The 22850-nt window shown below is 37.7% G+C and overlaps 1 protein-coding gene across 10 annotated transcripts in view; it reads left to right on the top strand.

Moving 5' to 3' along the window:
- The window catches only part of KLHL13 (kelch like family member 13), a 201091-nt gene that overhangs the window by 175412 nt on the left and 2829 nt on the right, over nucleotides 1–22850 (top strand). For all 10 annotated transcript variants that reach the window (XM_032258331.1, XM_032258332.1, XM_032258323.1 and 7 more), the window contains 2 exons: nucleotides 6987–7782; nucleotides 20978–21091. In XM_032258331.1, coding sequence (XP_032114222.1) covers nucleotides 6987–7782; nucleotides 20978–21091 — 910 coding nt within the window. The remainder of the gene's footprint in view (nucleotides 1–6986; nucleotides 7783–20977; nucleotides 21092–22850) is intronic.

Genomic DNA, 22850 nt, shown 5'->3' with positions numbered 1-22850 from the left:
GATCACGAGGTCAAGAGATCGAGACCATCCTGGTCAACACGGTGAAACCCCGTCTCTACTAAAAACTACAAAAAAATCAGCTGGGCATGGTGGCGCGTGCCTGTAATCCCAGCTACTCAGGAGGCTGAGGCAGGAGAATTGCCTGAACCCAGGAGGCGGAGGTTGCGGTGAGCCGAGATCGCGCCATTGCACTCCAGCCTGGGTAACAAGAGTAAAACCCCCTCTCAAAAAAAAAAAAAAAAAAAAAAAAGAATATGAGTCTTGATTCCATAGAAACATATCACCTATTGAATAGTGTTTAGCTTTTTTTAAATAGATAAGATAGGGTGCATACAAATACCAATCAATGAATTACTTAGTGGAAATCACCCATTTCCTGAAGAGAGTGTTTTATTTTAGTTGAGACCCTTAAATTTTACTTCTGGGAAGATAAATGGCCACATTGGGCAGAAATATTGCCAAGACTTCCAGAGGATTTGGAGCTTGTTTTTCTGATTAAGAATTCTGGCAATAGTAATTTTTTGGTATATTTTCTAACTCATTATGTTGATGGATAGTTTTCTATAATTGTTTTTAACTCATATCAGTCTTAATGTAGGTAAATAATTGCTGTCAGAGCTTTACAACTTACATTTTTTGAACATGGAACCTTCTTTAAAACATTAACTTTCAAGAGAATATGAGCTTAATTATTTTATTATTAAGGTACTTACTATCTTGCAAAGTCAGCCAATAAATAACTTAACTGGCCTATTGAAAGTGTGTTTTTTGTATGTTTGTTTTCATTTTAGAAAACTCAGACTATGTCTCACAATTACTTATAAAATTTAAACTAAGTGCTACTTATAAGGGTTTTATGGCAGCGTGGTGCTATATTGTTGACTTGCATGGTCTTCTCTATTGCATTAAGTAGCCCAAGTGAAGTTGGTCAATTCCTGTGCTATTGCTTGCCTCCATTACTGAATTTAGGTGCTAAATTTTATTTTAATTTGATCATGCAAGGCCCATCCCCTCAAGAGCTATTAGGATCTCACCTCTGGTTGTGTCACTGGCATCATATAACAATTTCATTTCAAGGAAAAATGAATTGCGCTGAATGTGTTTTTCAGAATGCCTAAAGTCCTAAATTTAATTTAGTAGTAACACATAAAGCTTGCATTTATAGACTCTTAACATTGATTTACACTGATCTTAGCAACACATGGTCCTCCTGAGCCAAACTAGGGAAAGCACCATGATTTCTTTGGAACTAATCATTAACAAGAAACATTGTCTTCCTATCCTCTAATACAGAAGTTTAGTACTCATAACTTCAGATATTGATTGTGATCAGTTCATTTACCTGAAATAAAAGGACAAAACTGGATAATACATAATACAAAAAAGTTATAGTAATATTATCAAAATAATAGAAAATGATTTTGTTCTAGATAACTGTATTTAAAGCAATTTTAATTAAAGATGAGGCCACAGTAACTTTGTAATGCTGACAAATTTCCAGTAATTAGACTGTTGGTCCTTCACCTATTTTGAAACATTTATTATAATTGTTTAACAATTTAGAAATGTCTTCATTTTTATAAACACTTAATATTGCCTTAAATATCATGTCCTTTATTTTTTCATCATTTGCAGACATCCTAAAACCTGTTTCTAATGGAGAAGAGCCTTCTGTCTAGCAAAGATTACTTGTGGTAGAGTTTACTCCTACCTCTCAGTTTTAGAATTTTCTTGCCTATGAACTTTTAGGAATTACCTCTTTTCTTTGCATTATTCTACCTTACTTGTCCTTCATCCTTTTTTGCAGAGGATACGCCTGTGTGGTTTTAGACCTGAAATCTCTTCCTTCTTAGAATCCATGGTAATTTCTGAGAAAATCTGGCAGATTATTAGTTCCAGGAACATGCAAAATCCAAGTTTTCCTTTACCCTTCTTTCATACATTTTGTTTTTTAGTTAAACCTATGTTCGGCCTTGCTCTATTTATTTCCCCTTTTCTTCTCAGCAATCAAGTGAAAAAGGAAAAATAGTAGCCCAGTGCATTTTCTACTTATAAAAACTGAAAGTCTTAAGATACTATATTTTTTAAAGGAGTACTTTTTGAAGTTCTTCTATGAGATAAGTTATTATAGATAAATTTTAATATGATGTTCTCATGTTTAAGAACTGTGTGCTGAAATCAGATGTTTTAGAGGAAATAGGCTTTATGTTTTTAGTGATATAGTGAGATTATAGTTCACATAACCAAAACACTATTTGAGTTTGAACTTTTAGACAGAAAACTTCCCTTCTAATACAATTCTGTTCTATCCTATTTTCAATCATTTGCGTGGATGAAGAGGAACAGTGGTACATAAAATGTGAATGAGTAAATTACCCAGAAAACATTTATATATTAGTTTTGAATGATAACTTTAGACTCAGTAGTAAAGCCACACTTACCTTTGGTAGGATAGAGATACCAGTTTTCTATAATAGAACATTAGTCTTAATAGAACAAGAACCAACCTCCCTTCTAATTGTGCCATCCTTTGCAGTATTACGTAGGCTGGTGATTAGTGTTATAGTTTAAAGGATGTGGCATTTTTCTTTTTGCTATGTTATTTTCTTGGGAGTTATGAAAAAAAAGGATAATGGAATACATACAGAAGGATGGAAATGAAGGATAGATATAAAGCATAGTAAGTAAAAGTTTCTATAAAACTAAAACCACTTTTATATACCATGGAGATAATGGAAAATTGCCTTTGTTTAGTCTTACCTATAAAAATTGAATTGGTTTTTGTCCTTAGGACATTGTATAACTACAACATGTTAAATACTGTGCACCCATTCCCTAATTTATAAAAAAGTTGTGTAGGTTTTTTGTTTATCCTTTGTTTGCAATTTGAAATTTTTAGCATCTACCATTTGCCCAACAGAACTATTGTTATGGAGGATTTTAGGCTAGTTCACAAAACAGTCTAATTTAATGTTAGGTTGCTGAAATAGGGCATCTGCAATTGAAATCAAAAGATTGCAATTTAAATATACAAATATATAGAATGAACAAAACAGAATAAAAGTAAGAAAGAAACCACTTTATGTTTATATAAAAGTATTTTTTAATGAGAGAATGAAGATGTAATTGGACTTTAGACTTGGGGATAATCTTTCTTAAAATATTTTTTTAAATTGTATTCTCTCCCTTGATGCTGTTATATTAATGATTCCACCTGCATATTTGTTATCAGTGATGGGGTGGGGAGCTCACAATGAATTAGAAATTTTATTGAGGTGACTGGAGGTGATGAAGAGTTGGAGACAGAAAATAAAGTAGGTACATAAGTGGGAAGGAGACAAAAGACAGAGGAATAGGGAGAATGTGTTTCTCTCAAAAGAAAAACAAAAAGAATTAAGTCATTGGAGAAGACGCTTTCTTTTGCTTTGCTTCCATTACTAAATTACTCAGGATTTCCTGTATAGTACATATATTTCATATTCTTCATTTTATCCAAATTGTATTTATCCATAAAGATTAACAGACATGGTTTTTAAGATAGTTTTTTCACCTTTGAGGGCAATTTAATGGAAGTTAGAGACAAATTGTATAGATAATTAAAATTAAAAGTAAATCAAAACTCTTCCCCTCCCCCTCAAACCACTTTTTACTTCCTAATGGCCATACCTGTTGCTTATGATTAGCCATCCATTCTGCTTGGTTGATACCCATGTTGTGTGGTTGTTAAATATTCTAAATATCCCACCCATAACTTTGAGCACCCATTCTTGCCCATCTGCCATCTGGGACTCTGTTTGGGAAGTAGAGGCCTAGCCTGGGCTCAAACCACTTAAACCTCACAGAAGCCATTGTAATAACTAAAATTCCATTCAATAAAGGAAGTGCATTCAAAATGCAAAGAAATAGAGAATTCGATTTTTCGGGCTGGAGACACCGGTGGCATTCACCTCAAATAGCATATAGAAACTGAAGAAAGACAAAGACTGAAAGAGAGAGAGGTGTTTGTTAATCAATTATCCCTTTGTTCTTACCAAAGTGTCTCTTCTTTGTGTCCTGTGAACATCTCATCTGTGGAAGGAGGCTTGAGATAAGATACTCGTACATCCTCTACCCCATAAAGTGGCTAGTTTGATTTCTTCCCAGTCTTGTTCTGTGGACCTTATTTCATCCTCTGCATTGATTTTACTAGATATCAGGCTGCCATTTTAATGATAGCACCAAGTAGAATTTGGTACACTGAATGGCTAAGGAGTTCCCCAAATTTTTGTCAGATTTCTTAGTCTTTGCATTTCCCTTGAGAGTACAAAAGCAGTTACTGGCTGATCTGAGTGCAGTTAGGTGTTAGTTTACACTGATCACAAACAGTTAAAGATTCCTTTGTTCTTTCTTCACTCCTACTGCTTCAGTTGGCTAGCCTTAAAAAAAAAAGAAAGAAAAAATCAGGCACCCATTTTTTTCTAAATAAGAATTTCTTTGTATAAAACACCGATCTTTAAAAAATCCTACATTTCAGATGAAATCTTCCATTAAAATATCAAATTATGTTGATGACAGTGTTTTGGCATATCAGATATAATCTGAATAGTATAGCAGCAGTGAGGACCAGTATGTTAATGAGAATACCACTTGCAATGTTAAGATGTTGGAAGAGGCTTTAGGATGACTGCGAAGGTTGTTTGGTTGTAATGGAATAATTTATATCAAGGAAATGTAAGACTCATCTGTGTGAGTCTTTGCATGTGAGATGGGTCTCCTGAATACAGCACACTGATGGGTCTTGACTTTTTATCCAGTTTGCCAGTCTGTGTCTTTTGATTGGGGCATTTAGGCCATTTACATTCAATGTTAATATTGTTATGTTTGAATTTGATCCTGCCATTTTGTTACTAGCTGATTGTTTTGCCCATTAGTTGATGTGGCTCCTTCATTGAGTCATTATTCTTTACCATTTGGTACGTTTTTGCAGTGGCTGGTACTGGTTGTTCCTTTCCCTGTTTAGTACTTCCTTCAGTAGCTCCTGTGAGGCAGGTATTGTAGTGACAAAATCTCTCAGCAATTGCTTGCCCATAAAGGATTTTATTTCTCCTTCACTTATGAAGCTTAGTTTGGCTGGATGTGAAATTCTGGGTTGAAAGTTCTTTTCTTTAAGAATGTTGAATATTGGCCCCCACTGCCTTCTAGCTTACAGGGTTTCTGCCAAGAGGTCAGCTGAGTCTGATGGTCTTTCCTTTGTGGATGACTTGACCTTTCTCTCTGGCTGCCCATAGGATTTTTTCCTTCATTTCAACCCTGGGGAATCTGACAACTATGTGCCTTGGGGTTGCTCTTTTTCAGGAATATCTTTGTGTTGTTCTCTGTATTTCCTGGATTTGAATGTTGGCCTGCCTTGTTAGGTTGGGAAAGTTCTCTTGGATAATATCTTGAAGAGTGTTTTCCAACTGGATTCATTCTCCCCATCACATTCAGTTATGCTGATCAAGCGTAGATTAGGTCTTTTCACATAATCCCATAGTTCTTGGAGGCTTTGTTCATTTTTTTCAGTTTTTTTTCCTCTAATCTTGCCTTCTCATTTTATTTCATTGATTTGATCTTCTATCTCTGAGATCCTTTTGTCTGCTTGATCAATTTGGCTGTTGCAACTTGTGTATGCCTCGCGAAGTTCTCATGCTGTGTTTTTCAGCTCCATCAAGTCGTTTATGTTCTCTCTAAGCTGGTTATTTTAGTTAGCATTTCGTCTAATATTTCTTTAAGGTTCTTAGTTTCCTTGCATTGGGTTAGAACATGGTCTTTTAACTCAGAGAAGTTTGTTATTACCCACCTTCTGAAGCCTGCTTCTGTCAATTCGTCAGATTCATTCTCTTTTTTTGTTGCCTTGATGGTGAGGAGTTGTGATCCCTGTGAGGAGAAGAGGTGTTCTGTTCTTTGATGGTTTCATCCTTTTTGCACTTTTTTCCCCCATCTGCGTGGATTTATCTCCCTTTAATCTTTGAAGTTGGTGATTTCAGGAGGAGTCTCTGAGTGGACTTTTTTTCAGTTGAGGTTGGAGCTATATCTTTTTTGGCCTGTAGAGGGCGTGGCTGGGCTCTGTTGGGTTCAGTCAGGTTGCTGGGTGGGTGGTCTTTCCCTGTGGTTTGAAGGTGAGATGGGCCCCACCTTCCCAATGGCATCTCTCCTTTCCTAGCTGGATCTTCCTGGTTGGGGTCAAGCTGGTGTATTTGCTGCCAAGCTCTCTAGCAAGGGCTTCAGTTTGAGTTCTGTGGAGGTGGGGCCTGCAGGCCTTATGGTCTGTTTCCCCGCTTTCAACTCTGCTTCCCTCTGTTGGATGGTCAGTCCCTCTGGCGTTAGTCCAAGCTCCTGCCCAGGTCTCTGCGACAACTTGCCTCACCTGGTGGTAGCCGCTGCTCAGATTTGCATTGACTACCTACCGTCTGGCAGGGCTCTCATCGACCTGGGTTGCAGGAGGGATGAGGTAAGCACAGGATCCGAAACGGAGCACCGAGGGGGTTAAGTTCCCCAACCCTCCCAGCTGGCTGCAGGTTTCAGGTGGGGACACGCCCCCATCTTGATTTGCCCCCCTGGGTGGCTCTCACCCTGTAGCTCCTTCCTTGGGCCTAATTTCAGTGCCCTATCAGTCCCACAGAAATGAACCCAGCACCTCGTTTTGAATCGTGAAGCCCTCTATCCCTCTGTGTCTCATTCGCTGGGGAGCTGCATTCTAGTGCTGGCTTCTCTCGGCCATCTTGGCACACCTCCCTTCCCGCCCTCAGCGTTTTCTTTTAGTCAACCTTCTACTAGATTAGGTAAAGGTGGTTTGCAAATTATATGTATGTAGATCATTGACACATTTAGATAAGAATCCTTATTTGTATCTATATGGACATTAAAAACATAATTTATTCTTATTCTAGAACAGGTGTTTGTGCTATCAAGATGTGAGTGTCATGAAAGTAGTCATGTTTTAATTTTTTTTTTAATTGGCTTAATAGGTCACTTTAGACAATTGTGTTGAAGTTGGACGGATTGCCAACACCTACAATCTGACTGAAGTGGATAAATACATTAACAGTTTCGTCCTGAAGAATTTTACTGCATTGCTGAGCACAGGGGAGTTCTTGAAACTCCCTTTTGAGCGTCTTGCCTTTGTGCTTTCCAGTAATAGCCTTAAGCACTGTACTGAACTTGAGCTCTTTAAAGCTACCTGTCGTTGGCTTCGCCTGGAAGAGCCTCGGATGGACTTTGCTGCAAAATTAATGAAGAACATACGATTTCCACTGATGACACCACAGGAGCTCATTAATTACGTGCAAACGGTGGATTTCATGAGAACTGACAATACTTGTGTGAATTTGCTTTTGGAAGCCAGCAATTACCAAATGATGCCGTATATGCAGCCAGTTATGCAGTCAGACAGGACTGCCATTAGGTCTGACACCACTCACTTGGTTACACTAGGAGGAGTGCTGAGGCAGCAGCTAGTTGTCAGTAAAGAATTGCGCATGTATGATGAAAAGGCCCATGAATGGAAATCGTTAGCCCCTATGGATGCCCCAAGGTACCAGCATGGCATTGCTGTCATTGGAAATTTTCTCTATGTTGTTGGTGGACAGAGTAATTATGACACAAAAGGAAAAACAGCAGTTGATACAGTCTTCAGATTTGATCCTCGATACAATAAATGGATGCAAGTTGCATCTTTAAATGAAAAGCGCACCTTCTTCCACCTAAGTGCCCTCAAAGGATATCTGTATGCAGTTGGTGGGCGAAATGCAGCAGGTGAACTGCGTAAGTGTGCATTTATATTAAACATAGAGACAAATTTTTTCACCCAGAAATTCTTATTAAATCATAAAATAAGCAATCCTGTAAAAATCAGATAAAAATGTAGCTAGGGTCTCATTTTAAAAGTATATTTTCTGAGAAAATATTGGAGACCACCTCTATGCCTTATCTGGGCATATATATTGTTGGTGAGGGAACAAATTGTATCTTATAAATACATGAATATATTGTAGAGTATTTTACTTGTGCAGTGTATATGGTCTTCCTATTGAGGATTCATCTAAAAAGTATACTCAGCTAATTTAAATTATAATGAACTGTTGGATAGAAGTTTGGCATGTTTTCTTATTTTCTATTTTTAAAAGCCCACATGATATTTTACTGAACAGGTTACAGTCCTTCATTACAGACAGCTTTCATTGTTTCTTCTTTTACAGAATTTGTTATCTATTAGAGGCCACATAGATAATTTTCTTTGTAGATTAAATGTAAAGTTCAACATTATCCAAAGTTTATTCACTGTGAATATTATGATTTATGACTCTTAGTTTTAAAAATCATTCTCTTGATGTAATATCAGATAGTTTTCTTCACCATAAACCCATCTGGTATGCTTTATTTGATGGTCACTTTTTTGTCTTCCCAGTATGATTGGTCATAAACATACTTTGATATAGAAGTACTTTGGCCATATAAATTAACCATAAAAGGTATAATTTCATTATTTTAGATAAAATTGGGTAGTGTAACTTTTCCAAAAATAAAGGCAGGAAGTCCACCTTTTATGTTGTGACTTATGTATCTGTCGTTACCATTATTGTTTGGCCTTGTTTTCACTTTTATTCTCTATTATAAATAGAGTCCTTGTAGTTGACCAGTATTCCAGGCTCCATAGAGCTGAGAAAGTTCAAAATATTGGCATTGGCTTTGGATAAGTTCAGAGTAATTCTCAGAATCTTTTTTTTAATATTCTAAGAAAAAAAGATAGTTTAATGTGTTTGAGACTAAGCTATTTATCAGGGAAAAGAATAACTGTTCTCAGCTCTTACATTTTCCTGTTTATAAAACCCTTTCTTGTTAGTGACATGGTCTTTTTCCTGATCTTTTAAACCCAAAGTTTTTTCCTTTGTTGTTACAATGATATTTTTTTCTAAGATCAGACTTTCTAGATTGTTGGACCATGTTGCATGATCATGAGCTGCATAGGTTTTCCAATATATTTTAATAATTGGACTTTTAAAAGCACTTGAGGCATAAAGTGTCCTTAGTGTAGGATTGTCCTTTAGGCCTCCTCAGTCAATCCACACACATTATTTTCAAGTTATTATACTATTTTAAATTTGTGGTATCTGGTAATATCTGGAAGGTGCAAGTAGTGACTTGGTTGTTTTTTTAGAAAATCCCTGTATAAGATAATCTTCAAGAGTTCACAAATAATAGGTTGTCAACCTGGGCAGTCTTCTTTTCTCAAAGGAAATAGTTCCACTTTTCAAAGTCAGTCCTTGCTTGTTGATATTATCAACCCTGTTAATATACCCTTCAGCTACTAAGTATTCAACATATACTTTCTAATATTAATTAGAAGCCTTATTCTTCTGGGAGTTTCTAATCTTCGGGCCAAGGAGAGTCATTACATAAAACCAAGACACTAGACGCTTCTTTTTTTTTTTTTTTAACTTATCCCAACCCTCTTTGAATTCCTCCTATGTTATACCCAATTAGGAACTATAAATAGACCGCTCTGTTGGGAAAGTGGCGCATATACAGGTTTCTTTGCTCCTGACCTTCTGAAACCACCCCTCCATCTCTGATTAATAATAGTCTTCTGTGTTTTATTTTGAAAGGGAAAATAAGGGAATCATGCTTTTCTTGGGATATTCCTAAATTTATATTCAGGCTTTAAAAATAAAATCCCTAAAGCTTAATCTAAGGATAATACCTTAAAAATTTCCCCCGTAATGGTAAATATAGATCCATTTTAAACTTTTTTCATAAACTGCATTTTAAAAAATACACATGTGATTATAATACAGGCACAAACCATCTATACCAAGAACCTGAATTCTAGTTATCATCTAATTATTTGATAATTTATTCCATTTGAAATGATCTATAGATTACAAATCTATCATGACCTTATAGATTTGTTTTTTTTAAAAAATGGAATTTCTCCCAAGGAATAACATTTATGAGATTTCCTGATTTCTATCCATTTATCATGTTTCTCTTTATATAAATAAAAAGTGAATTTGTGTTAGTTGGCGTTTTGTTTTCTTGGGCCCATTGTTTTTGCAGAATGGCAGATTTTGATTCTAAAGAAACTCTTGCATGTATTTCTGAATGTTCCTGCCAGAAACTGAGTTTTTAACATTTTCCCTGCCCTACAAGTGCTTTCTAAAATAGAATTCCCCCTTCAATGCACGTACTAGCATCTGTTACAATAAATTAACATTCCCATTGTAACTGATTAAGTTGGCATGTTCATATGCTATGTAAATAGAAGGTGATGCCAATGGGTGGCAGGAAAAGCCAATTGTTGGGAAAGTCATTTAACAGTTTAACAGGTTGATTGGTACCAGTATATCATTTCATACAGTAACCATTGCCTGTATATAATTATAAAAAGAAAAATTTAGTGGATACAAAAAATAGAATGAATTAATAAGGCCTAGTATTTGATAGCACAACAGGGTGACTATGGTCAATAATAATTTAATTGTACATTTTACAATAACTGAAAGTATATATAATTGGATTATTTGTAATACAGAAGATAAATGCTTGAGAGGATGGATACTCCATCTTCTATGATGTGATTATTATACATTCCATGCCTGCATCAAAACATCTCATGTACCCCATAAAAACATACACCTACTATGTACTCACAAAAATTAAAAATAATTAAGAAAAGAAAACAGTGGCAACATTTGCAAGACTCTTTAGATCACTTTAATGTATTTGGCCTTTTAAAATCTTTAGATCACTTTAATGTATTTGGCCTTTTAAGATCTTTTCATGGGGTACTTGGACCAAAGGAAACCTAGGCCCATTGTACATCAAAAAAAGACTCTGTGTGTGTGTGTGTGTGTGTGTGTATGTGTGTGTGTGTATGTGTGTGTGTGTGCATGTGCACATGCATGCACTAGCCTAGCACACCTGTGCTCATCTGGTTTAGTGCTGAAATATAATTCCTTCGAAATGCTGCTTTCCTTTGATGCTGGTTACAATGGGAAACTAGGGGAAGCTTAGAGTAGCTGCCACTTAAGTGAAAAAGGAGTCAGTTATTTCTGGCATCTTTCCAAATTGTGTCATATAAGAAATCAATCTTCCACTGAGGTTTTGTATATTGAAGAAGAATATGACAGCTCCAATGTCTTTCATTTCATTTATATATTAATAAGTCAAGCTTTCAAATAAAAATAATGAAATAACTTACAGAAAACATGTTAGATGTTTTTCAATTAAATATACAATAAAAATACTAAAATTATTAAATGCCTCTATGACCCCCAAAGGATTTGGGGGTTTCTTGATCACTCACCAGCACTCTATGTTTCTAGAGTCCATCTCCCGTCTATGGGAGCCATCATTATTCAAATGATTTTCTTCAGGCCTAATCTCTTTCTTAATCTTAAAGAAAAAGTAAATTCCGTATCATCTTCTGGGACCGATTCTGGATTCCCATGGAATTACCTTGGAAAATAAGAACCCCTGATATATGTGAGATAAGCAGCCTAAGTAAAATTATTAAATTGGAGAGATTCTTTAATGTAAACACTAGGCCACTAGACTACTGAAGTTAATTCTCTAGATTAGGGGTCAGCAAACTTCTGTAAAGGGTCAGAAGGAGTCTCTTTCCACCTTTGTGGGGCATTCAATCTCTGTCATAAGAAATCAACTCTGCTGTTGCAGTGTAAAAGCATCCCTAAATAATTCATAAACAAATGAGTGAGGCTGTACTCCAATAAAGCTTTATTTATGAACACTTAAATTTGAACTTTATAGAATTTTTTTCAAGTTACAAAATAGTCTTTTGATTCTTTTTCAATGTATAAAATATATAAAATCATTCATATTTTTATCTTGTGGGCCATACAAAACAGGAAGTAGATTGGATTTGGCCTATGGACTGAGGTTTGCTGCTATCTGCTCTAGATTTTTCCAGTTGCCTCCTTACCATTTCCAACTCTCATAGACTGTGACTGAAGCACTGCTTTGTGCCTTGCATCATCCCTTGCTCCCTCTTCCCATCAGAGTTGTTGGTACTCACCTATATCTGAGTGTCTTGTAAATATGGAAAATAGAAATAAGAGCATGTATATCTAATTTTTAATTAGAGGTGTTCCATTTTAAAATAAAATACTGTTGATTTTACTGACAACAATAGCAATTCTGCATGGAGAATTGCATGACAATAAAATTTAAATGACTGAAACAGCTAAAGGAGATAGGTTTTTAGCTGGAAAAAAAGTTTAGAGGTGACAAACTACTATATAGTAATTTGGTTGTTGGTGGTTAATAGCTATCTTACACTGAGGGTCTCCTGTATGAGAAAGTATAGATGGATTCTTATAACCACTATTAGGGGAAAATGCAATTAAGTCATTGACAGAGGAATTATCTTTCTATGTAGGAAAATATGATTAATAATAAAAGTACATAAGTATTCAAATTCTAACTCCAGTATAAAAAGAAGAAGAAGAAACTAATGGAAGTCACATCAGAACAGTTTGAATTAAACATAAGAATCGATAGTTACAATCCAAAATTTCAAAGTTTAAGTCAGAGTCCTGCATTAAGAAAAAGGTAAAACTATAGTGAGTCCTGTCTTTGGCTTCAAGTAGATGGAGAAGATGATCTCTCGAAGTCTTTTTAGACCCTGTTTCAGATAGGATGTATGGTTCAATTACTTCTGAAACCGTCCCATTAATGACTATGCTAGTGCCAAGTACCAATCAATGCACTAGGTTTTCTGTTATGTGGAGAGAGAGAGAGAGATAGATAGATAGAGAGAGAGCACGAGCAAGAGAGAGAAATAATAAATATACATGGAGAGATAATAATAACGTAGGATTTTGCTTGTCAGTTAGGTAAAAATCATGCCAAAGGCAAATGGAAATGAACATTTGAAAAGGCATCCAGTGACTAGAAATAGTAAAAAAAAAACAGTATTGGGGCATGTGGCAGTTTAACTTGTTATTAATTTTAGAAATAGGGTTTAAAAGAAATAGAATTGGCAAGGATCCAGGCCTAAAACAATGAACAAAGCCAACAAAGCAGTAGGTAAAAATGAGAATAGTAAAAGCTTTTGAAATAAGACTGAAAATTCATAGCTAAAATAAGCGGAAAAGGGAGTCAGTAGAGAGATACAAGAAGTAGCATGATATAGGCATGGTTGGAGGAGAAAACCATACTTTGCATGGTGAATTTGATGATGAAATGAAATTTTTGAATAGAGTGGAAAAGTAGTCTCTCTCTTTCTTTGGAAAAGTGTGTGTGTGTTTTGTCTGTGACCATGTTTTTTTTTTTTTTAAGTGGAGAATCTTATTGAAAGGCTGATTCATCAGGATTGCATTTGGTTGCAAGTAGCTAAACCTAATTCCAGTGGCTTCATCAAATAGTACCGCTCAATAAACTTCTACCTACCCATCACTGCCCAGAACTATATCATATGGTTGACCAAAGCTTCAAGGGAATCGGCGAATTAAATTTCATTTTTAGCTTGGTGCAGTGTTTCCCTAAGCAGTTGTTGTGGTTCTCTTAGTTTAAAAAGTAGGGTTGGGAGGACGCAAAAAATTGAATAAGCAGTTGTCAGTGTCTGTGATAAATAATATGAACTTTTCAAGTCAATCTAGACCTTGTGCTTTTGACGAGTTCTCTTAATAGCTTTTCTGCCTTTTATGAAGTGATTACATTTTCCATCTTTCTTTGTGACATTGTTTTTTTTTTTCCCCCATTTATTTATTTTATTGCATTTTAGGTTTTGGGGTACGTGTGAAGAACATGCAAAATTGTTGCATAGGAACACACGTGGCAGTGTGATTTGCTGCCTTCCTCCCCATCACCTACATCTGGCATTTCTCCCCTTGCTATCTCTCCCCAGCTTCCCACCCCCCACCGTCCCTCCCCCATTTCCCCCCAACTGACCCCAGTGTGTAGTGCTCCCCTCCCTGTGTCCATGTGTTCTCATTGTTCAACACCCACCTATGAGTGAGAACATGCGGTGTTTGATCTTCTGCTCTTCTGTCAGTTTGCTGAGAATGATGGTTTCCAGGTTCATCCATGTCCCTACAAAGGACACAAACTCATCGTTTTTGATGGCTGCATAATATTCCATGGTGTATATGTGCCACATTTTCCCTATCCAGTCTATCGTCGATGGGCATTTGGGTTGGTTCCAGGTCTTTGCTATTGTAAACAGTGCTGCGATGAACATTCGTGTGCACGTGTCCTTATAGTAGAACGATTTGTAATCCTTTGGATATATACCCAGTAATGAGATTGCTGGGTCAAATGGAATTTCTATTTCTAGGTCCTTGAGGAATCGCCACACTGTCTTCCACAATGGTTGAACTGATTTACACTCCCACCAACAGTGTAAAAGTGTTCCTATTTCTCCACATCCTCTCCAGCATCTGTTGTCTCCAGACTTTTTAATGATGACCATTCTAACTGGCGTGAGATGGTATCTCAATGTTGTTTTGATTTGCATTTCTCTAATGACCAGTGATGATGAGCATTTTTTCATATGTTTGTTGGCCTCATGTATGTCTTCTTTTGTAAAGTGTCTGTTCATATCCTTTGCCCACTTTTGAATGGGCTTGTTAGTTTTTTTCTTGTAGATCTGTTTTAGTTCTTTGTAAATTCTGGATATCAGCCCTTTGTCAGATGGGTAAACTGCAAAAATTTTTTCCCATTCTGTTGGTTGCCGATTCACTCTAATGACTGTTTCTTTTGCTGTGCAGAAGCTGTGGAGTTTGATTAGGTCCCATTTGTCTATTTTGGCTTTTGTTGTCAATGCTTTCGGTGTTTTGGTCATGAAGTCCTTGCCTACACCTATGTCCTGAATGGTTTTGCCTAGATTTTCTTCTAGGGTTTTTATGGTGTTAGGTCTTATGTTTAAGTCTTTAATCCATCTGGAGTTAATTTAATGTAAGGTGTCAGGAAGGGGTCCAGTTTCTGCTTTCTGCACATGGCTAGCCAGCTTTCCCAACATCATTTATTGAACAGGGAATCCTTTCCCCATTGCTTGTTTTTGTCTGGTTTGTCAAAGATCAGGTGGTTGTAGATATGTTGTGTTGCCTCCGAGACCTCTGTTCTGTTCCATTGGTCTATATCTCTGTTTTGGTACCAGTACCATGCTGTTTTGATTACTGTAGCCTTGTAGTATAGTTTGAAGTCTGGTAGTGTCATGCCCCCCGCTTTGTTCTTTTTGCTTAGAATTGACTTGGCTATGCGGGCTCTCTTTTGGTTCCATATGAAGTTTAAGGTGGTTTTTTCCAGTTCTGCGAAGAAGGTCATTGGTAGCTTGATGGGGATAGCATTGAATCTGTAAATTACTTTGGGCAGTATGGCCATTTTCACGATATTGATTCTTCCTAACCATGAACATGGAATGTTTCTCCATCTGTTTGTGTCCTCTCTTATTTCGTTGAGCAGTGGCTTGTAGTTCTCCTTGAAGAGGTCCTTTACATTCCTTGTTAGTTGTATTCCTAGGTATTTTATTCTCTTTGTGGCAATTGTGAATAGAAGTTTGTTCTTGATTTGGCTCTCTTTAAGTCTGTTATTGGTGTATAGGAATGCATGTGATTTTTGCACATTGATTTTGTATCCTGAGACTTTGCTGAACTTGCTTATCAGTTTCAGGAGGTTTGGGGCTGAGACGATGGGGTCTTCTAGATATACAATCATGTCGTCTGCAAATAGAGACAATTTGACTTCCTCCTTTCCTATTTGAATGCCCTTTATTTCTTTTTCTTGCCTGATTGCTCTGGCTAGAACTTCTAATACTATATTGAATAGCAGTGGTGAGAGAGGGCATCCTTGTCTGGTGCCACATTTCAAGGGGAATGCTTCCAGTTTTTGCCCATTCAGTATGATATTGGCTGTTGGTTTGTCATAAATTGCTTTTATTATTTTGAGATACGTTCCATCAATACCTAGCTTATTGAGTGTTTTTAGCATAAAGGGCTGTTGAATTTTGTCAAAGGCCTTCTCTGCATCAATTGAGCTAATCATGTGGTTTTTGTCTTTGGTTCTGTTTATGTGGTGAATTACGTTTATAGACTTGCGTATGTTGAACCAGCCTTGCATCCCCGGGATGAAGCCTACTTGATCATGGTGGATAAGCTTTTTGATGTGCTGTTGCAATCGGCTTGTCAGTATTTTATTGAAGATTTTTGCATCTATGTTCATCATGGATATTGGCCTGTAGTTTTCTTTTCTTGTTGAGTCTCTGCCGGGTTTTGGAATCAGGATGATGTTGGTGTCATAAAATGATTTGGTAAGAATTCCCTCTTTTTGTATTGTTTGGAATAGTTTCAGAAGAAATAGTACCAGCTCCTCTTTGTATGTCTGGTAGAATTCAGCTGTGAACCCATCTGGACCTGGACTTTTTTTGGGTGGTAAGCTCTTAATTGCTGCCTCAACTTCAGACCTTGTTATGGGTCTGTTCAGGGTTTCGGCTTCTTCCTGGTTTAGGCTTGGCAGGAGGCAAGTGTCCAGGAATTTATCCATTTCTTCCAGGTTTATTAGTTTGTGTGCATAGAGTTGTTTGTAATAATCTCTGATGATGGTTTGAATTTCTGTGGAATCTGTGGTGATATCCCCTTGATCGTTTTTTATTGCATCTATTTGGTTATTCTCTCTTTTCTTTTTTATTAATCTGGCTAGTGGTCTGTCTATTTTGTTGATCTTTTCAAAAAACCAGCTCCTGGATTTATTGATTTTTTGAAGGGTTTTTTGTGTCTCTATCTCCTTCAGTTCTGCTCTGATCTTAGCTATTTCTTGTCTTCTGCTAGACTTTGAGTTTTTTTGATCTTGCTCCTCTAGCTCTTTCAGTTTTGACGATAGGGTGTCAATTTTTGATCTCTCCTTGCTTCTCATGTGGGCACTTATTGCTATATATTTTCCTCTAGAGACTGCTTTAAATGTGTCCCAGAGATTCTGGTATGTTGTGTCTTCATTCTCGTTGGTTTCGAAGAACATCTTTATTTCTGCCTTCATTTCATTGTTTATCCAGTCAACATTCAAGAGCAAGTTGTTCAGTTTCCATGAAGCTGTGCGGTTCTGAGTTAGTTTTTGAATTCTGAGTTCTAACTTGATTGCACTGTGGTCTGAGAGACTGTTTGCTATGATTTCCGTTCTTTTGCATTTGCTGAGGAGTGATTTACTCCCAATTATGTGGTCAATTTTAGAGTAGGTGTGATGTGGTGCTGAGAAGAATGTATATTCTGTGGCTTTGGGGTGGAGAGTTCTGTAAATGTCTATTAGGTTTGCTTGGTCCAGGTCTGAATTCAAGTCCTGGATATCCTTGTTAATTTTCTGTCTGGTTGATCTGTCAAATGTTGACAATGGGGTGTTAAAGTCTCCCACTATTATTGTGTGGGAGTCTAAGTCTCTTTGTAAGTCAATGAGAACTTGCCTTATGTATCTGGGTGCTCCTGTATTGGGTGCATATATATTTAGGATCGTTAGCTCTTCTTGTTGCATTGATCCTTTTACCATTATGTAATGTCCCTCTTTGTCTCTTATGATCTTTGTTGCTTTAAAGTCTAATTTATCAGAGATGAGAATTGCAACTCCTGCTTTTTTTTGCTCTCCATTTGCTTGGTAAATCTTCCTCCATCCCTTTATTTTGAGCCTTTGTGTATCCTTGCATGTGAGATGGGTTTCCTGGATACAGCACACCGATGGGTTTTGTCTTTTTATCCAATTTGCCAGTCTGTGTCTTTTGATTGGGGCATTTAGTCCATTTACATTTAGGGTTAATATTGTTATGTGTGAATTTGATACTGCCATTTTGGTGCTAGCTGGCTGTTTTGCCCTTTAGTTGAGCTGGTACTTGTTGTTCCTTTATATGTGCAGAGCCTCTTTCAGGAGCTCTTGTATAGCTGGCCTGGTGGTGACGAAATCTCTGAGTACTTGCATGTTCCCAAAGGATTTTATTTTTCCTTCACTTATGAAGCTTGGTTTCGCTGGATATGTAATTCTGGGTTGAGAGTTCTTTTCTTTAAGGATGTTCAATATTGGCCCCCTCTCTCTTCTGGCTTGTAGGGTTTCTGCTGAGAGATCTGCTGTAAGTCTGATGGGCTTCCCTTTGTGGGTAACCCGACCTTTCTCTCTGGCTGCCCTTAGTATTTTCTCCTTCATTTCGACCCTGGTGAATCTGACGATTATGTCTTGGGGTTGCTCTTCTTGACGAATATCTTTGTGGTGTTCTCTGTATTTCCTGGACTTGAATGTTTGCCTGCCTTGCTAGGTTGGGGAAGTTTTCCTGGATAATATCCTGAAGAGTAGTTTCCAGCTTGGATTCATTCTCTTCGTCGCATTCGGGTACGCCTATCAAACGTAGATTAGGTCTTTTCACATAGTCCCACATTTCTTGGAGACTTTGTTCATTCCTTTTTACCCTTTTTTTTCCAGTCTTGCCTTCCCGTTTTATTTCATTGAGTTGATCTTCGACCTCTGATATCCTTTCTTCTGCTTGGTCAATTCGGCTGTTGATACTTGTGCATGCTTCACGAAGTTCTCGTGTTGTGTTTTTCAGCTCCATCAATTCACTTATATTCCTTTCTATTTTATCCATTCTCGTTAGCATTTCATCAAATCTTTTTTCAAGGTTCTTAGTTTCTTTGCATTTGGTTAGAACATGTTCTTTAAGTTCACAGAAGTTTCTTACTACCCACCTTCTGAAGTCTGATTCTGTCATTTCATCACACTCGTTCTCCATCCAACCTTGTTCCCTTGCTGGTGAGGAGTTGTGATCCCTTTTAGGAGGAGAGGTGTTCTGGTTTCGGGTGTTTTCATCCTTTTTGCACTGGTTTCTTCCCATCTTTAAGGATTTATCCACCTGTCGACTTTGTGGTTGCTGGCTTTCAGATTGGATCTCAAATCTTTCAGATTGACGTTCTGTTTGTTGATGATGAGGTTATTTCTGTTTCTTGGTTTTCCTTCTGACAGTCTGGCCCCTCTGCTGTAGGTCTGCTGAGGTTCACTCCAGGCCCTGCTTGCCTGGGGTTCACCTGCAGCAGCTGTTGAACAGCAAGGGTTGTTACCAGTTTTATTCTTCTGCTATCTTTGTCCCAGAAGGATACCCGCCTAGTGTCAATCTGATCTCTCTTTTATGAGGTGTCTTTTTGGATATATAGGGGTCAGGGAGCTGCTTGAGGAGACGGTCTCTTCTTTATAGGAGCTCAAATGGTGAGCTGTGAGCTCTGTTGTTGTTCATTCAGAGCTGCTGGGCAGGTACTTTTAGGTCTGCTGCAGCAGAACTCATAAACTGCTTTTTGTTCCCAGGTGCTCTGTCCCAGGGATTTAGGGCTTTATTTATGAGTTTCCGTTATGCTGCTGCCTTCTTTTTTTTTTTTTTTTTCCTTCCGACCTGCCCAGCCCAGCAAGGAGGCAGCCTAGTCACTGTCGGCCTATAGCAGCTTTGCTGAGCTGCTGTGGGCTCCGCCCCGCTGCCGAGTGAACTTCCCTGCAGACCTGTTTATATGAGTGTAGTTAGAACTGCTTTGGGGATGGTGGCCCGCCTCTGTTGGGGCGGAGTCACTGCTGTGGCTGGTTGCCTTGGCAACGGCGGGCTTCCTCGGTAATGGCGGACGCCCCTCCCCCACAGAGCTGGATCATCCTGGGTTCAGCTGTGCTTGCTGTGAAACTCTCTATCCAGAGTTTCTGGTTGCTGTTCTTTTGTGGGGGTGGGGCCAGCAGAGCTTGATCGCCTGGCTCCCTGCCTCAGAGCCTTTTTTAAGTTGGTGTTCCAGTCGCCTGTTGGAGAGGCGCGGGGGTCTGTTTGTTTTCCCCTGCGGCCACTCACTGCGCTGGCTTAAACAGCGGCACTGAGGTTTGTGGCGCTTTTTTTTTTTTTTTTTTGACCTGGAATCTACTGTCTTGGTTCTCTGCTCAGTCCCCTTTTTGAACCGGCGTATGGGCGACTTCCCGTGGCTCCAATCGCCAGCCAAAAGGGCCCCCAGACCGGTGTATTTTGTATGGAGAACCGCGGCTCCGGGGCGCCGACAAAGCAGCGGCGCTGGCCGAAACAGCCGCGCTGGCGAGCGTGGAGCTCCTCTGCCCGGGAATTTCCTAGTCTGTGGGCAATAAAAACGCAGCGTCCACTCACCCTCTGCGCTTTCACTGGGAGCTGCAATCCTGAGCTGTTCCTAAACGGCCATCTTCTGTGACATTGTTCTGTTGTTGAGGTTATAACAGACTGACTGAAAGATACTTAAGTGAGTTGAGGTCACATTTCCAAAATACATTATGTTAAAGATGATAAATATATTACTGACAGGAAGTATTCTTAATAAAGATACTAACTTTATATTATGCTGCCAGCCATCTTCAGGTTAAGGGTAGTACACCAGAATCTAAAGTGCAATAAAAATAAAAAAGGAGTAGTACTGGCTGCAATGATGGTGGGTATATACAAACTATTAGCTTTAAAGTATAAATGTAGAGAAAGTATTATTAGTGTCCATTTTGTAGTCTGTATATGAACTAAAGCAGTGGGCTTTGGAACATAAACCAAGTAGTGTGAACACTTTCATTCTCCATGTAAAAGTTTGCTTCTTATGTATTAACGTTTGTTTCCGTCAACATGGGATCCAGAATTGAGGAGCTTTTTGTTCCTTTTGATTTTTTTCATCCTTTCTTCCTGTTTTAGAGCAAAGAAAATAGAGAAATGTCAAATTATAAAGATGTAAGCAGATTACGGATTAAATCTTAGTGATTTCTGCAATGACAGAAATGTGTTAGATTCTTACACTATTCTAATGTAACATGTACTAATGGTTTATCTTATTACTATAGTCTCAATAATTACTATAAGAGCACCCCCAAAAGTCTTTCACATATCTCTCATAGCTATAATAGATATGTTTCAAGTGTTTGGATATTATTACTGTTTCACATAAGATAAAAATAATTAGTTGTTAAATCTGAAGTTAAAAATCATTTCCTTTTTTTTTTTTAACAGCTACAGTAGAATGTTACAATCCAAGAACAAATGAGTGGACCTATGTTGCCAAAATGAGTGAGCCCCACTATGGCCATGCTGGAACTGTGTATGGAGGAGTGATGTATATTTCAGGTAAACAAGTATCATGTGAACACAATATAACATATAAGCTTTTAACTCTTTCTATATAATGGTAGTAATAATAATAATTCAGGCATCAGGAGTTTGAGAGCAGCCTGACCAACAGGGTGAAACCCTGTCTTTACTAAAAATACAAAAATTAGGCTGAGCCTGGTGGCTCACGCTTGTAATCCCAGCAGTTTTTGAGGCCGAGGCGTATGGAACACAAGGGCAGCAAATCAAGACCATCCTCGCCAACATGGTGAAAAACCAATCTCTACTAAAAATACAAGGAAACTAGTTGGGCGTGGTGGTATGTGCCTATAGTCCCAGCTACTTGGGAGACTGAGGCAGGAGAATCACTTGAATCCTGGAGGCAGAGGTTGCAGTGAGCCAAGATTGTACTACTGCACTCTAGCCTGGGCAAAAGAGCAAGACTCTGTCTCAAAAAAAAAAAAAAAAAAAAAAAAGATTAGCTGGGCATGGTGGTGCACGTCTGTAACCCTAGCTACCTGGGAGGCTAAGGCAGGAGAATCTCTTAAATCCAGAATGCGGAGGTTGTAGTGAGCCAAGATCACCCACTGTACTCCAGTCTGGGTGACAGAGCAAGACTCCGTCTCAGACCAAAAAAAAAAAAATCCAGAAAAATTGATAACCAAAATATAATTTATGTTGATTTTAGAAAGTATTTGTATGTATATTTGCATATGAATGCCTTGGACATTCTGTAAATTTATAAGAATAGTAGTAAACCAATCCTGTTGTAAGGTATAACTTAGAAGAAATTGGAAAGTTTTCAAATTTTGCTTTCCAGTCCCCATGCTCTGTATTCAAATAAACACTGTTCATAGTCTCTGTAGCAACAATTAATTTATTTTATTTAAGATTTGGCTAAACTGTGTGAGGGACTATATCATTATAAAACATATAAGCTCTCCTATGCATAAAACATGCTTCCAATATGCATAATAGTGCAGAATAATGTTCATTCTCTCTTTCAGGATAGCCCATAATATGGGTTTCCTTTTTCCTTAGCATTATAAGGGGATTATACTATGGTGTCATTGCATAAATATTTCTATGCTGATTATCTGTATTTAATGCACATGCAGATATATTTTTTTCTGTTAAAAAATCCTGAAATGCCTATAGTTTATTCAGTGTCCAAGTAGCAACTTTCATTCTCAAATTATTGGAGTTTAAATCAACCTACTGTAGAATTTCTTTCTTTTATTTAATGCATTTTCTGCTTTTGTTTTCCTGTAGAATTTAGGGAGAAGTCTCACTTTAATGTAATGACCACCTCTGGTATTGACATTTGACTTTGTTAGTCAGGTTATTATCATTTGGTCCTGACACACTCTACCTGGGACAATTCTTCCCTATTTGAATGCCCGCCAATGCCAGGCCAGCAGTTACATTATTAAAGACCAAAGGTATTAAGGCGATATTTGTAGCCTGATGGACCACTGCCTTATGAAATCTGTAATCAGTAAGGATCAATGAAAGGCCTGTGGTATATGATTGACAGGCTTCTGGTGTTAAATTCATGAGCAACTACGGGATGTCTTATATTAGAAGAGCCATCCGGGTAATAAATATGCTCCCACTAATCAATGATTTTCACCATTTATCTATTTTATGTGGGCAGCTGACTGTACCATTATAATGAGAGCTCCAACTCCTCTAAGAAAAATGACACCTGAATTGTGTGGTACTTTGGCATAACTGGTATATATTGCGGAATGACCTTCCCAATCAAGAGTAGTTA

The sequence above is a fragment of the Sapajus apella genome, unplaced genomic scaffold (assembly GCF_009761245.1).
Source record: "Sapajus apella isolate SASKATOON/1434 unplaced genomic scaffold, GSC_monkey_1.0 scaffold102, whole genome shotgun sequence".
In the NCBI taxonomy this organism is placed as follows: domain Eukaryota; kingdom Metazoa; phylum Chordata; class Mammalia; order Primates; family Cebidae; genus Sapajus; species Sapajus apella.
The sequence above is the reverse complement of the archived record's forward strand: the minus strand, read 5'-3'. Positions and strand labels throughout refer to the sequence as shown.